This window comes from Pogona vitticeps, chromosome 2, assembly GCF_051106095.1.
Source record: "Pogona vitticeps strain Pit_001003342236 chromosome 2, PviZW2.1, whole genome shotgun sequence".
Lineage (NCBI taxonomy): Eukaryota > Metazoa > Chordata > Lepidosauria > Squamata > Agamidae > Pogona > Pogona vitticeps.
The window spans coordinates 68,767,126-68,782,405 of record NC_135784.1 but is presented as its reverse complement, the minus strand read 5'-3'; the positions used below and the strand labels follow the sequence as shown (position 1 = coordinate 68,782,405).

At 39.7% G+C, this 15,280-nt stretch overlaps 1 protein-coding gene across 3 annotated transcripts in view; it reads right to left on the bottom strand.

Moving 5' to 3' along the window:
• Positions 1 to 15,280, bottom strand: part of BICD2 (BICD cargo adaptor 2) — a 118,029-nt gene that overhangs the window by 44,456 nt on the left and 58,293 nt on the right. For all 3 annotated transcript variants that reach the window (XM_020803843.3, XM_020803852.3, XM_020803834.3), the window contains exon 2: positions 6,513 to 6,725. In XM_020803843.3, the coding sequence (XP_020659502.2) occupies positions 6,513 to 6,725 (213 nt within the window). The remainder of the gene's footprint in view (positions 1 to 6,512; positions 6,726 to 15,280) is intronic.

The following is a 15,280-nucleotide window of genomic DNA, read 5'->3' as shown; positions in this document are numbered from 1 at the left end:
TCCAAAGGTAGACTGGAATAGTGGCTGGATAATTCCAGTCTCATTGTGGCAATATAGCATTGGTTCAAACAATACTATTCTCACCTCTGTTTAAAAACAAAAGCAAAAAAAACCCATCTTTAGCTGTTTTTCTGAACAAATGACAGAATTTAGAAACAACAGGAGCAAAAAATGAGGCATCCGGGTTGTACATTTCTTTTTCTCTCACAGTGAAGAGATCAAAATAACTGCATATATGGAAGCATTGCATACACCCTAGCCGAAGCTTTTACTGGGATGATATCGTTTTTGGTAAGTAACTTCCAGACATACAGACTTGATCCTAGGACTGCAGAAGTAAAAGGGACATTTGTGTCTAGAGCCAGAGTCAATGCTCCAATGACAGACCTGTGTTGCTTTCTTCTCCAGCTCAATGATTGATTCAGGCCCATTACTAGAAAACATTTATTCCTAAGATTGTACTTCCCAGAATTCCTCAACCAGCAAGTCACTGGAGTTACACTCCAAATCCTGTGATTTATCACCAAGCAGCTAATTTTCCCAGCTCTAATTCATCTTGGTACTCTGGGAGCTAGAATACAGACTTTGTATTTAGTTTATTCATTGAGTAACTTCTGCATTCTGCAGAGTTTCTTCTGCAGCATGTCTTCATATACGATGGTGAACTGAGATCTCACATAGGGACTGAGATCTAGTGCCGTAGTATGCTGCAACTAGAATAGACCCATTGAATCAATGGAATTTATGGAGGAGTGGATTCACCATCCCCCACTGATTCAACAATTCACAGGCCTACCCTGGCTGTGATTTGTTACTGGATTTTAGCTAGTGGGTCAATAGCTCCCTGAAATTCAGCCTGAATGTGTACAGCAAAAGTGCTGAAAATGTTTCCCAGATAAAGTTTTGAATAAATCAACTAGGTTGGTGGTTCTTATAGATTCCTGTGATAATACTCTCCAGTTTCATTTTGTTGGAGTTTTATTTACAACCTCACATGCTATCTGTAGTATGTGTGACTAGGAGGGACTTTTCTGGCCTGAGGTGACTGTCTATCCAGCACTAACCAATCATTCCTTTCAGCCTTTGAATTCAAAGAGAGCCCTGCCCTCTGCCGAATGAATGTTTCTTTCCCTCTCTTTCCTCAGTCAGTGGCAGCGGTTTGTTTGCTGTTGATCTGTTTGATTGGTTTTTCATATGTATGCAGTGGAGAAAACAGCATATACAACTCTGTAATTTCAAGCAGCTGTAAGTAAAGAAACACTTTTATTATTTCTCCTACAAATGTCTCGGAGTAAATTATTAAGACTTTAAGTGCCAGTTAATGAAAAAGAGGTGGACTCTGAAGAACTTGTAGCTATTCTCCTCTGTGGATCTCTGTATTTCTAATGCATAGTAAAAAAGAAAATTTTACCAGAAATTCCCAACTCTGCTATGTTGCAGAGTGAGTCTGCAATAGCAGCTCTTGTGAGGTCTATAGCTTCCAGATCTGTTCAAGCAGAAATACATATAAAAGTTAAAAATAGGCTAGGTTGGGATATCACTCCAAATGAGTTTTAAAAGGTCTCATAAGTGGTTTCTCATACACTGTTTCAGAGAATGGCCAGGAACTGCAAACCGAAGCTGCTAACAGCACATCCCGTTGTCAAGAGAAGGGGATTAGGTGTTTGGATTTCAACATCAAAGTCTCATTTATATATAAAGCATAAAAAAGAGAGTAGCCAATCCAAAAAAATGATCTCTGCATGATTTTCAGTGTTTCTAAGAAGTCTACTTCACATCTTGCTGTGACAAACATAACCTTTAACTAAACAGAACTTTTCCCCCATCCCAAAGCCCAGCCAAAAAAAGCTTTGTATAAGTAATCTTTATAGACCATTGATAAGATTTTATAACATTCATCATTCCAGCACCATCTAAAAACCTGTTACATGGCAGACGTTTCTTCAGGGCTTGCTGTACACCAAACAGTGGATCAACTGAGAAGAGAGCATGAGAAGAAATTGCAGTTGGTTTCAACTCCATGCCACATGTTTGTCATGGGTTTGGAAGCACATATTTCCTGTCCCAACACTGTTTTTATGTACCATGAAGACATCCAACGAATACAGGAAAAACACTGTGCCTTGTTCTAAAAAAATGTGCTTAGTGTGGAAAAGTAGCACATCCTGCAAGCTCTTTAAAAAAAAAATGTTTGTTGTGGGTTTTTTGGGCTCTTTGGAAGGTTGTTCTTCCTAACATTTCGCCAGTCTCTGTGGCCGGCATCTTCAGAGGACAGCACTCTGTGCTCTTAAAAAAAACCCTCACTGTATTAGTATGGCTCATTTTACAAATAATAAATCTGGCATCATTATATATGCTCCTATCAAGTATGCCAGCACCAAATACACAAGTTAAAAATACAACAATCACCAACTGTCAGCCTGAACCCAACAGCTCGACTGGAAGATAAGTAGAGCAGGGTATCTCTACTTCATCTAAGGTTACACATCTTGCAGCGATGGCTGACCAACCTGCTCTGCCTACAAATCTCAAGTGGGTCAAACTAGGCATGAGAGCATTCATTTCCCATCCATGCCACAAGCTGGTGCTCCACCAGCAAAACTCCACTAGCACTGAGATCCAGTTCTTGCCAAGAACTCTCCTCTCTCCTCCCTCCATGTATTTGATGCACATTAAGCCCAACTGCTCTCCCATTTCAACATGAATATATTTAATACTGTATACTAAAGCTGAATATATACCAGGAGTTTGGGAATCATTAATCATTAATTTAGCATCTATTGACTACAATTATTTGGAAACATAGGTAGGTGTCTTATCCTGAGTGAGACTCTTGGCTCTTCTAGACATATGCAATCAATTCTGAGTGGCAGCTTTGGGTCACCTGGGTTTCCACCAGGATTTTTGCCTAGCCCTACCTGGAGACCCTTGTTAGTCACTGAGGACTCCCATCCAAGAATTAGCCAGACTTGATCCTGCTTAGCTTCCAACATTAGATTTATGTTCAAGGTGGTACACTTGTAATTATTTAATCAAAATGCAAATCTGCAATGATACACATATATCATTTCCCCTCTCCAAATACATCTAAACATGAATATTTAGAACAGGAAGACCACAATCAAACAAGCAGATAGAAGGACTCCCAACATCTCTAGCTATTGGCCTCCTGGCTGGGGGTGGTGAAAATAATAGTCCAACATACTTTAAAAAATAAAGGCAAATTTCATTTCTCAGAACCTCTCTATCAACTAAGTCCCTCTGTCAATGCAAGAAATAAAGAATGAGCAGCAACAGTATTTGGTAGTTACACAGATCAGCCTTAGCTAATGTAAAGAAACAAGGTAACTGACCTTAAGGCAAGGGTAAGCAATAAGATGCACAGTAAAATTCAAGGAAGCGTTGCTAGAGACCAGTCCCCATGTTCCCTTCTCCAAATACAAAAGCTACTGCCTGATTCCCATTTTAATTACCCTACAGAACTGTCATGAGAAGGGAGAGGAAAATCAAGATTACTCCTCCTTAACTACTTCCAAAAATTCGTACTCTAAAATATAAATGTGATAGACTACACTGCTTTTACAGAAAATTTCAGTTTACTACTGAAATATATTTCACACATAAATATGCACTCACTCAAATGAATTTGGTTACATGTATTCAACTTTAAATGGGAGAGCAGGAAAAAGTGCTTCAATGAGGACAGAGTATGAGAAAAGGACAGCAGCAATAGACAGACAGACACAGAAATGCAGACTTAACAGACCTTGTTTAGCCTTTTGTATTAAACTGTACCGAAGAAGCAATACTGTATTTCAAAAAACAAACTAAGAAAGCTAGTGGGCACTTGTACTTTTATCTGTTCTGAATTTAATAGGGTTTTTCATCCTGGCTCATTTTATTTGCCTGGCTCTTTATTCATCGTTGCTTGACAAAGGCCTTTGGAAAGTTTTTTTTTCCTTTCCAAATTTTTAAGCACTATAAAACCTTGCCGTTATCATAATTTCTCAGTCATTACTTCCCACACTATGCCTTTTCTCCATGAGTTTAAAGGCACCTGTGACTATTTACCAGCCAATATGAAAAACTGTTGAGTACCACCTAAATTACCCAATATAATTACTGCAATTATCCATTCTTTAGGAGGCACTGTCAACTGCAAGTCAGTGTTGGTTATTAGCGGTTTCCTGCCATATTAGAAATTAATAAAAGAATTACTTTCTTTCTCCATATGCTCTAAAATGACTCTATCCTACGTACCAGTGTGTGATGTAAATCTCATTGTGGATGCTGGATTTATTTAGAGACAACCCCTTCGGCAAGCAATTTTCCATTGCTAAGCAGATTACACACCTAGATTGTGGCCTCAACGGAGAGCATACATTCTAAGACACAGTACGGTGTCCCTTCAGCGTTCTACTGCCATGCAAAATTGCAGAATTAAGAGGGCATGACTACCTGCCAGGGACAGAGTTTCTACTTTTAGAAGATAGTTCATTTCACTTATACAAACTTCTACATAAATGTGCTGTATAGCAGCTTAATTTGTCCAAAATTCAGTAACACATTTTCTACTCTTTTGGGCGTCTGTTAAGAAAATCCTGTTTAAAGTAATAGTGTATGCTGCTCATATTTTCCAGAACCACCTTCTACACCCACAGATTTAAATTGCATTACATTTAATGGCTTTTTTCCGCATACATCTTCCAATGCAATACGATTAAGTTACGGTATTTTCAGGCACAACTGGTACTTATTTAAAAAATTAAAAATTTAAATGGTTAAATGTTAATCAATTAATTAAAGAATTAAATGGTTCAACCAATTAATTCAGTTAAAAGCTCTTGCTACAGTTCTGAATTGGATATTTTCCGTGGTTAGAATTTTACTGGAGATTTATGCATATGCAAGTGTAATTGCATAAATCACAGTGCAATTAATTAATTGATTTCTGCTGTGATTCCTGATACCATGCAAGTCACAGTGCTGTGCTCAAGTGGGAACATGCACTGTACCTTACAATGTTAATTTAACATAAAGTTACAAAGTTATTACCATTGGTAATAAATGAGTTAATGGTTGGGCACACGTAAGTGAAAGCATACTTCACACAACAACTAACAACGGCTAGCATAAGCATATAAGAGTTTTGGGTGTGAAAGATAAGTTATCAGCTTCCTTAAATATCATATTCCTCTCCAACATTTCTTAGTAATCAGTCTCCTTTGCTTACACATTTGACAAAGAGCTGCTGCTAGTGATAATATAAAAAAATAAGTTTTCCAGGTACAATGCAGATAAAACATCAACTGATTTGCTTCCTCCTTGCAAGCCATTCTGAGTTTCAATTCTGGGAGAAAGGCACGGCAGAACTCAAACAAAAATTATGTGTTTCTGATAGTTGACTGTTTTATAGTAATTTTATTTTATGTTTCTCTATATCTGTTGTTGCACAACACCCAGAGTAGCAATTGCTAGATGGGCAGTACATAAACTAAATTAATATATAAATGAATGAATGAGATGCTATGCCTAAAAATCTCAGGGAGGAGAACACCAAATTGATGGTCTGATAAGAAGCAGGGGTTTTTCATCCATGGCATCTACATTCTCTCCTCAGGGATGTTCACTATGCTCCTTTTATTAGATTTGGGGTTTGGGTTTGTCTGTTTGCCTAATTGTTTTAAAGAAGTAATTAGATTTCATTCTTGCTCCTCAAGGTCTTTAAGAATGGATGGCCCGGTTATTTTTAAATCTCCATTTGGATCTATTCACTCAAGTTTTAATAAGTCTTACTGGTGGTTATTTTACTGTATTTTTTTAAAAAAATGGCTTTAAAATGTAATATACTGTAGATGCCTGGTGGCACAGCAGCCACAAGAACTGTGCTAGACTGAGCAGTGCCTTTGAATAGTCTCTGAGGTGTTTAACTAAAGAATTATCTGCCATATAAATTGACATGGAACAGAATACAGTGGTGCCTCGCATAACGGGCGCCCCGTTTAATGACGAATCCACATAGAGATGATGTTTTTGCGATCGCTTTTGCGATCGCATAACGATGTTTCCTATGGGGAAAAATCGCTTTGCGATGATTGGTAAGCTGTTTTGCTTACCGATTTTCGCATATTTATTTATTTATTTAATTTATATCCCGCCTATCTGAATCACATAGGACCACTCTAGGCGGCATAGCGATGTTTTTTCCCCAGCTGATCGGCGGTTCCAAAATGGCCACCAGGTAAAACAGGGACGGATTCCTCGCATACCGGACAGCTAAAATGGCCACCATATGGAGGATTTTCGCTTAAAAGGTAAGTTTTAAGCCCATAGGAACACATTGAAGGGGTTTCAATGCATTCCTATGGGCTTTTTAATTTCGCATAGCGATGAATCCGTATAGCGATGATTTTTGCTGCATGGATTATTGTCGCTATGCAGGGCACCACTGTATAATAGTGAGGTTTCAGATCTCTTTTGATCAGGCATTATCACGGAAGAAGAAAACTCACCTCTCTCAGTTCCTGAGCGACAGAATTCAAACGTTCATTCTCAGACTGGGTGTTGGCCAGGACATTTCTCAGCTGCTTTAGTTCTGTCTGCAACTCCATGACTTTTTTCATGTAATACTCCTCCTTTGTGGCTGACTCCTGGATCAAGGTCTCTTCCCGACTCTCTCCATCAGCTGCTACTTTCTTGTGGTTGGTGTGAGCCTGACCGAAAGCCTAGAAAATAAGAGCGAGAAAAGAAATCAGATCTTTGACAAGATGCTTTGAGTTAAAATGATTGAATGGCATTAGTGTTTTACTGTGAGTTGGGAAAACCTTGGTCAACAAGCTGACGAATATGCCAACAGTACTCCAAACTATGAACAGTAGCAATCTACTTGCCATGTGAACAGCGGGCAAAACACAGCCTTCTGAGTTTGTACTTCCCTTCCAAAGGTTTTCCCACTTTATGCAGGGCACCAGAAGTTGTGCTTCTTGCAGTATTCCAATCAGGAAGTGCGGTCCTAAGTTGCTACCAATCCTCAATGAATAATGAAAACCAGAAATAATCGCCCAGGAATTTCTGGCTTCAACTTTTTGCTACCTCTGTGTACACTACGGCCATTTATGGGCCTAGTGTGCCACATGAAAAGCTCTGAAGGTGAAAATTCAGCTCACAGAGCTGCAAAACTTGACCAGCCTGTCATACATAATAGCATTCATGTTCTTTTCCATTTCTAGTAAGATTATCTCCTCAAGGCAGAAAAAGTCGTATGTTGAGTAATATCTGAGATAACAAAAATGGCTGTTTTGAAAATGACAGTGATGAACAAGTTGCAGAAGGCATAGCCATGTTAGTCTGTGGAAGTGGTGGACAAATTAATCGTATAAAAAACAACCACCTTTCACTCATGTCGTCTTGCTAAGACTTTTCTACATAGCAGCTGAATTATGGCTGCATTTCAGATATGAGGCTTGAATATATCAGAGTGATAAGCAAATTATCTGGGCAGTGGAGTTGTGTTCCCTCTCTGTGCATCATCCCAGCTGAAAACAAAGGAGGACTTCACTTGCCCTTAGTGGCATCATCCAAGAACCAATGTTTTCGTGCAATTATATCACTATGTTCACTGCATCATCACCAACGGTTTGGAATCACACATTGAAAAAAGGCTCTTAGAATGAAAAAAGTTGATGAAAGAGCATCAGATTAAGAAAGCATTAATTTTGAACAGACTTTTAAAAGAATGCACAAGCATTTTCAGGATTTTCCCTCTCCAAAAAAAGGAACATTTGAAATTGAATTCAAACCTTTTAAAAATGTGGGGCAATATTTCACAGTGCCATATGTATGAGTGTTAAACTTCAGTTATGTGTAAAGATTCTCTTGATATTTAGAAAGAACATTTTGGCTGAAACCTTACTGAGTGGGAGAGCGATTGTGCTATTAAACTCTGTAAATATGTTCACAGGATTTATTGCCCATCTGGTATGAACGTGTAACCTTGAGGAATGACCCTTTACTTAACGGCAGGTGTAATCTCAGCTGCACGCACACAATGAGTTTTTTCTTTGTTTATATAGAAAGCTTCTGTGTATCTTCTTGACTTTGTCGTCATTTAAATATTCATAAATTATAATAGGCAAAATCATAACTGATGCTGAGTGCACCCACTCTTTGGAATATCCATTTTGCGAAATTCTCCCTTTGTTTCTTTGGGTTATGGGAGGGACTTATGTTTTCATGCCTCCCTTATTAAAATGCCTTGCTGGAGAATTCCTTTGGGCATTGACTGCAGTAAATGTTCCTTATTGTTGTGATGAGTTACTGAGCAATGGGAATTTAGGAGATCCATTCTAAAGCAAAATTGTCCTGCCTAAATTATCCTTTGCTGTCTTCTATTTTAGGCATCTCTTCAGACAGTGGTTCCCAGCCTTAAGTTTTCAGGTGTTCTGGGACTGTGTTAGCCAAAATTTCTGGGAATTGCAGTCCAAGAACATCTGGGGACCCAAGTTTGAGAACCACTGTTCTCTGCAACCCAGTTTTTTTAACCTGAAGTTTTCCTAGGTTATCCTAGTATTCATCACACAAATGGTGAAATATCCTAGTGCTATGAAAAGGACCATTCAAAATCCTTCCCTGAACTGCATTTGGATGGTGCGTTAATAAGTCATGTTCTTCACAATCATATGTATAAACAAAGTTATTTTACTGCAGCCTTAAAAGCAGAGGATGATACAGATAAAATCTAGGCGCCTCCTGAATCACTGTTCTAAGACACACCTATGTTTATCTAGATAAAATATGGTATGGATTTTATTGTCTATGCTGTACATATTTATTATGTCTCCTATAATCATTCTTGACATGGTAAGAATGGTTATGTGATTTATACTCTCAGAATTCATCATTACCTCTGCTAATAATGCTATTGATTCTTTGGAATGTCAATTTCTGAGCCTGTATCTTTACTGGGTTTTCCCTCCTCCAGTTTGTCTTATATATAAACATGTGGTGACTACGAATTTCACTCCATTCTTTTGAGAAAACGAATTACACAGAAATAAAGTTCACACTGAAATAAACTGGTTAGTCTTTTAGGTGCCACAATATGCTTTTTTTTTCTTCATTGGTTGTGTTACACCATGAAAAGAGAAACCTAGTTGAACTATATGTCTATAGATATGAAATGCATTGAGCTGTGGAAGTTGAATTGTGCTCCAAAATGTAATTGTACTTCTCTTCCATCTGAGTGTTATCAAACATATGTAATCCTACCCAAGCGCACATGAAACAATTCTTATAACCTTGGACTGGACACATGAATGAAGTGTCTTGCTGCATTCCTAATAATGGCCATCTCCACTGTGGACACAAGCCAGACGTCACTTCTCCATATGGACCATGAAGAACAGAAAGAAAAGGGATTTTTTCCAGTTCAGCTTCTTCAAGCAGAAGCTGAACTGGGCTCCAAGATGCAAGTCCACTTCTCTTTGCTTATCGGAGTGTAATCAAGCACCTAAAATTAACATTTGTGAAACTCAGCAAACTGCTTTTATGAACAGATGTTTATAAAGTTAAGAGTGTTGATATTTTAAGAAGGCGTATTCTAGTAACGATATGTCTTGACAGATGGACAGGAGTCAATGAGATTAATATGTGCTTTGAATTACTGTATATGCACCCTAGCACGTTCAAAGACAGATTTGGTTCTTCCTGATGGATAGTTATGTCCAAAATGCCACTTCCTAGAAATACAGGTTTTTCATTTAAAAATATTGCTAATACAAATGCTCTGCTTTCAGTAGGTCAAGGTCAAGCCAATATTTCTTCCTTCTCAAAACAATCCTCCTTTTTAGAATCATCTACCAAGTTTTCCATTAGCCATCTCAGTTCCCTTCAGCCTGTATCTGTCATCACAGGAGGAAATTTATTTCCAACACACAGAAAAGTAGGCCCCAGGATTTCATTACTTCAGCATAGTAGGGAGAAGGCATTTACTGATATAGTCTTTATTGAATAAAACAGGGCTAACATATATGATGGAAGAGATCTGCCCCAACTTGTATTCAAGGTACCCACTTATTGGTTCTACCAGATTGAATTTGATTGCAGATAAGCAGACCAGAGAAACTAAAGACAAGGTACCCATTGAGCACAGTCTGGCCAGGTTCTCAAAGCAGCCCCGAGGGAAATTAAAAAGCGTCACATTTCAGACAGAAAGTAAAACACCATCTGTGCGACTGGCTGTCAAATGAGTTTCGGTTGTACAAAGCTGCTTAAAAGCCTAATGCCCAAGGTCTCTACAAATGGTAAATGTTAGCTGATATCCTATCTATCTATGTAAATTTCTCCTTAACACTCCAGGAGAACTTTTTTTTAAAAAAAAAAATAGAACTAATTTTATTTTTAACTGTTTGGTGTGGAAAATGAAGCTTCCATGATCACTTAATACTGAATTTCACAGAGGAATTTAACAGCATACTTTTGTACACATCTCCTGAGAAATAAATCCCACTGAGTTCAAAGGACTTAATCTCAGGTAAGTAAGTGGGTACAGAATTTCAGTCTTTCAGTAATTTCTTATACAAATTGGAACCGAGTCAGGAGTCTTAAGCATTAGCTAGCATGCCAATTTTAGGACAAAGAACAGTTTGCACACCACATGCTAGAGAGATAATACGGTTGGTGCGGCACACAAGCTACTGTAATCCTCAAACTCCAAAGTTGTTTCAAATGATGGTTCTAGTCTTCAAGGCCCTAACCAGCCTGTAGTTTCTTTTGTTCCATTCAATCATCAACCCACATGGAGAGTAATTAGAAGATGAAAACCTGAAAAGGCATCTATGAAGGAACTAGTTAAGATCCTGTATTACTGGAAAACAACACTAAAATCAGCCATACTATGATATTCCTGGTTATGGTGGACAAGAAGCATGACAGTGAAAAAAAATGATGTGGTGATGGAAAAGAGCTATAGGGAAAGCATATATTGCCAGAAAGACAAATAAGTGGATTCTAAATGAAATTAAGCCTAAACACTTTCTGAAAACAAAATTACTAAATGGAGCCTATTGTATTTTGGATTTATCACAGAAAGATGAAATTTCCCAGAAACAACAATCATGCTAGGAAATGTATTCGCGAAGGCTTTCACGGCCGGGATCTAATGGTTGTTGTGGGTTTTTCGGGCTTCTTGGCCGTGTTCTGAAAGTGGTTCTTCCTAACATTTCGCCAGTCTCTGTGGCCGGCATCTTCAGAGGACAGCAAACTGTGCTCTCAGTTTGCTGTCCTCTGAAGATGCCGGCCACAGAGACTGGCGAAACGTTAGGAAGAACCACTTTCAGAACACGGCCAAGAAGCCCGAAAAACCCACAACAACCATGCTAGGAAATGTTGAAGGCTGTAGAAGAGATCGATTGATTCCATACAGGAAGCCACCGCATTAAGTTTGCAAGATTTGAGGAGGATTGTTAATTGACAGGACCTTTTGGAGGTCATTAATCATAAAGTTCCAGTAAGTACGGTCAGAAACAACTGGACAACACATAATAACAACAGCGCCCAAAGCCTCAAAAAAATAATAATTACTATACCCTGTATTCTACAAAAGGGTCCATTCAGGAACAGGTATTTGAAAAATGGATGTGCTTTCAGACACATGTTTTAAGCTGCAGATGTTTAAAGACCAGAAATTTCCATAACGTAGAACTAAAATACAAATAACTTTAGTGCGTCCTCCTCCAAATACTTTGCTACCACATCTCAACAGCTACCCACATCTATATAACTTTAAACCAATGACCCATTTTAATGTGAAATATGAGGTTGCAGTATTGCTGTCCAGACATTAAACCTGAGATAACAGGATGTATTGCTTGTTTTCCTGCTGAGTAAGAGTTGGGCTGAATGATCCTTGGGGTCCCTTCCAGTTCGACAGGGATATGATTCCAGAGGAGGCACACTGACAAAAGTAGCAGGCTTCGCTCTTCCTTCTCTCAGATTTTTCAAGAGGTCTTTCTTGCCTTGGTCCTCTATTTTTTTGACCAAAGGTACAACATGCCCAGCGTGCAGATATGCTCAGGAAAAAAGGCTAGTGTCACTAGTGGCAGCTTAATTAAGCCAGAGTGACTTTCCAGAAGGTGCAGTCACCTCAACCTTTTATTCAGAAGAATCAAGATTCTACAGCAGGGGTCTCAAACTCAATTTACCTGGGGGCCGCTGGAGGCAGAGTCTGGGTGAGGCTGGGCCACATCAAATTCTCTGCCATGAGGAGCAAGAGCCCGAGGAAGCCGCCCAGAAGTTTCCTTAGCCTGGCTGGGGCTCCGAGGAGGAGGAGGGGGCACGTGAGCCCTCGCTGCCTGGCCACGACCTCCTCTGTCTCCTTCTTCGCTGCCGCCACCAGCAGCAGCAGGGGGGAAGAGGGACGACATAATTTTTTTTAAAAAAATCCTCACAGAATCGGCTTGCCAAAGGAGAAAAGCCCCCATCGGTACGTGTGAAATTAAACAGAACGAGTCAGGGACCCCATAGGTGTGTGTGTGTGTGCGTGCACGCGCGCACCACACACACACACACACACACACACACACACACACACACACACACACATGGAGGTCTGGCAACATTCCGCTGAAGGCCCCCTCCCCTCAAAAAAGGCACACTCAGCAGCAGCTACCCCCACCACGACAGGGGAGCAAACTTTGTGAGGAGAGCCCAGGCAGCCTCCAGAGCTGAGGTGGCTGAAGCAGGATGAAGAGGAGGAGGAGGAGGAAGCACCGCCAGGCACTGAAGTGGCCACTGGACGGGATGGTGGTGGGGGTGGTGAGAGAGAAAGAGAGCCAGAGAGCCGCTTCCCTGGAAGAGGAGGTGGCAGCAGCTGCTGTTGGCGGCACTGTTGGAGGCGCTCTTCAAGGACGGGCTGGGAGCGAGCTCCGCTCTCAGGCATCGCTCGGCGGTGGCTTGAGCACTCGGGGGGAAAGGGCTGACAGCGTGCCTTGCTCACCGGCTCTCCCCCAAGATAGCGCCTCTTGCACCCTCCATCTGGAACTGCAGCCTGCCAGCCGCAGACAGGTGGGCTGGCTGGCAGACTGCAGTTCCGGAAGGAGAGTGCAAGAGGTGCCGTCTTGGGAGACAGCAGAGAGCGAGGAGAGGCTTTTTTTAACTCTTGACAGCAGAGGATGCATGGGGCCTTCGGGGGGGGAGGCAAGGCGGGGGCCACAAACTATCATCCAGCGGGCTGCAAATGGCCCCCGGGCCACATGTCTGAGACCCCTGTTCTACAGCTTAGATAACATGTGGTACACTTTCATATGTAGACAAAAACATAAAGCAAAAGCATTTACATTCACTGCCATTTTACAAGGGTTTTTATTTGCGTATATACAGGCTTTTTTGATATTTGTTTTTGAAAAAGGAATTTGTGGTATACAGTATATCTTTCTTAGACCACCTTACCATTTCAGTCATACTTATAAAATGATTTATTGCATGGGGGAAAACTGCTCCAATATCAAACCTATTATGGAAAAATTATCTTTGTCACAAAATCAATATGCTGTTTTAAAGGATTTCTGCCTTATATAAGAACACCTGGAGTCTCAGCTTCTAAGATGTCATGCTGACTGAACCTCTGATGCTCCTTTTATTCTCATGCATCATATATCCATAAGCCAGTTCTTTTCTCAATTTAACTTGTAAAGAACTGTTGCCATGACATATGGAGTGATCTTATGTCTTTCAAATGTCATTTGGTGCACAAATGTCTTCCTATTTCTGCCTGTAATTTCTTTTACAAAATGACTTTGATTTTTATTTGTGTTTCTGATTATTCAAATAACACGTAAGAATCGCACTATTCCTTTTTTTAACATGTTTCTTATGTGACTGCAGATTTTCACAAACAACCCTGTTTGCTAGAAATTTGGTCACAAAAATAAGCTGCTGGTCAGCCACATATTCAAACAGCATGTCTGTGTGTAACAAGGGTAGCACAAGTGTACCCATCTTTTTTTTTAAAAAAAAAAAAAAACCACTTAATCCTGACCACATGGCAGATGTGAATGAAAACCATTGTTACACACTGGTGCCACATTCCTACACTGATTATCACAAGTTTCATTTGGCCATAATCCTGAGTTATGTAGATGTTTTTGGCTATTAACAAAAGACTTAAGATAGCTGAACATAAAGTTGTATGTAGCTTTATGGTCTCATGATTTCCATTCCACACAGCACTCTCCCAGAGAAGTATCTCATATCCAAACCCTTGATTCCTCCTAGGCATACCTACATTCTCGGATCCCATCCTGCCCAGACCAGAGCTTTCAGACCAAAGGGTAATCTTGTTTGTTTGTAGAGCAAACTACTCCTGCAAATGTAATTTCTGTTCAGATAATCAGGACTGGGAATGCTCAAATTGAGCCTTGCTTTCTTTATCCCACATCTACAGAAACAGGCTATCAATCTTTTGAAACCAACAGTTGCGAGGTTAACTACATGAATGGATTATTTCACTGAATTCTTTCAGATGCTAATGTTGCAAGAGAGTAAAATTAATGTGGTGCATAAAGAGATTGCCCGTTTAGAACCACTACTTCTTAACCTCCTGTGGTTCTTTGGAGTTAACACAGGCTTATATATGTGCATACATAACAATTAAATAACATTTTAGAACATTAAATATAGTGGCATTGACTGCTATGGGTCTCTTTTTTAAAATGTTTGCCTATTTTAATAAGATTTCTGGCACAACAATTAAAGCCTAATTTAGCATCCTGCTGTGACCTTGTACATTACTGAGGTGTTCCTTGACGAGCCTAGTACTCAAGATGTCTTTCTCCCATTATGCTGTGTGCCAGAGGAGAAAAAATCATGCTCAAATTAAACTTAAGAGTGTCACATTATGCAGATGACAAATGACACATCCTTCTTCCTGGTCTCATAATACCTTTTGCCTTCTGCTTCCCTTTATCACTGAGATAAGCCCTTCCTCACCAACATTTTTCATTAAAAACTGATTTAATTCCCCAAGGAATTACGCATGAACAGAAACCACATTTACAAATTAAAAGAGTGAGAAAATGTCTTTCTTTCTACCCAATGGGAACTTCCCACAATGCAGACTGTGCAAATATTTTATCATCACATCCTCACAGCACATGAGGGCATCGACAGAACACTGCAATCATTAGAAATGCATTAAATATGTTGACAGAGAAGACATTTAGGAATGCTAACAGATAATAACATATTTGAACAACCAAGACGGAGATAAAAAGAATATGCCTGT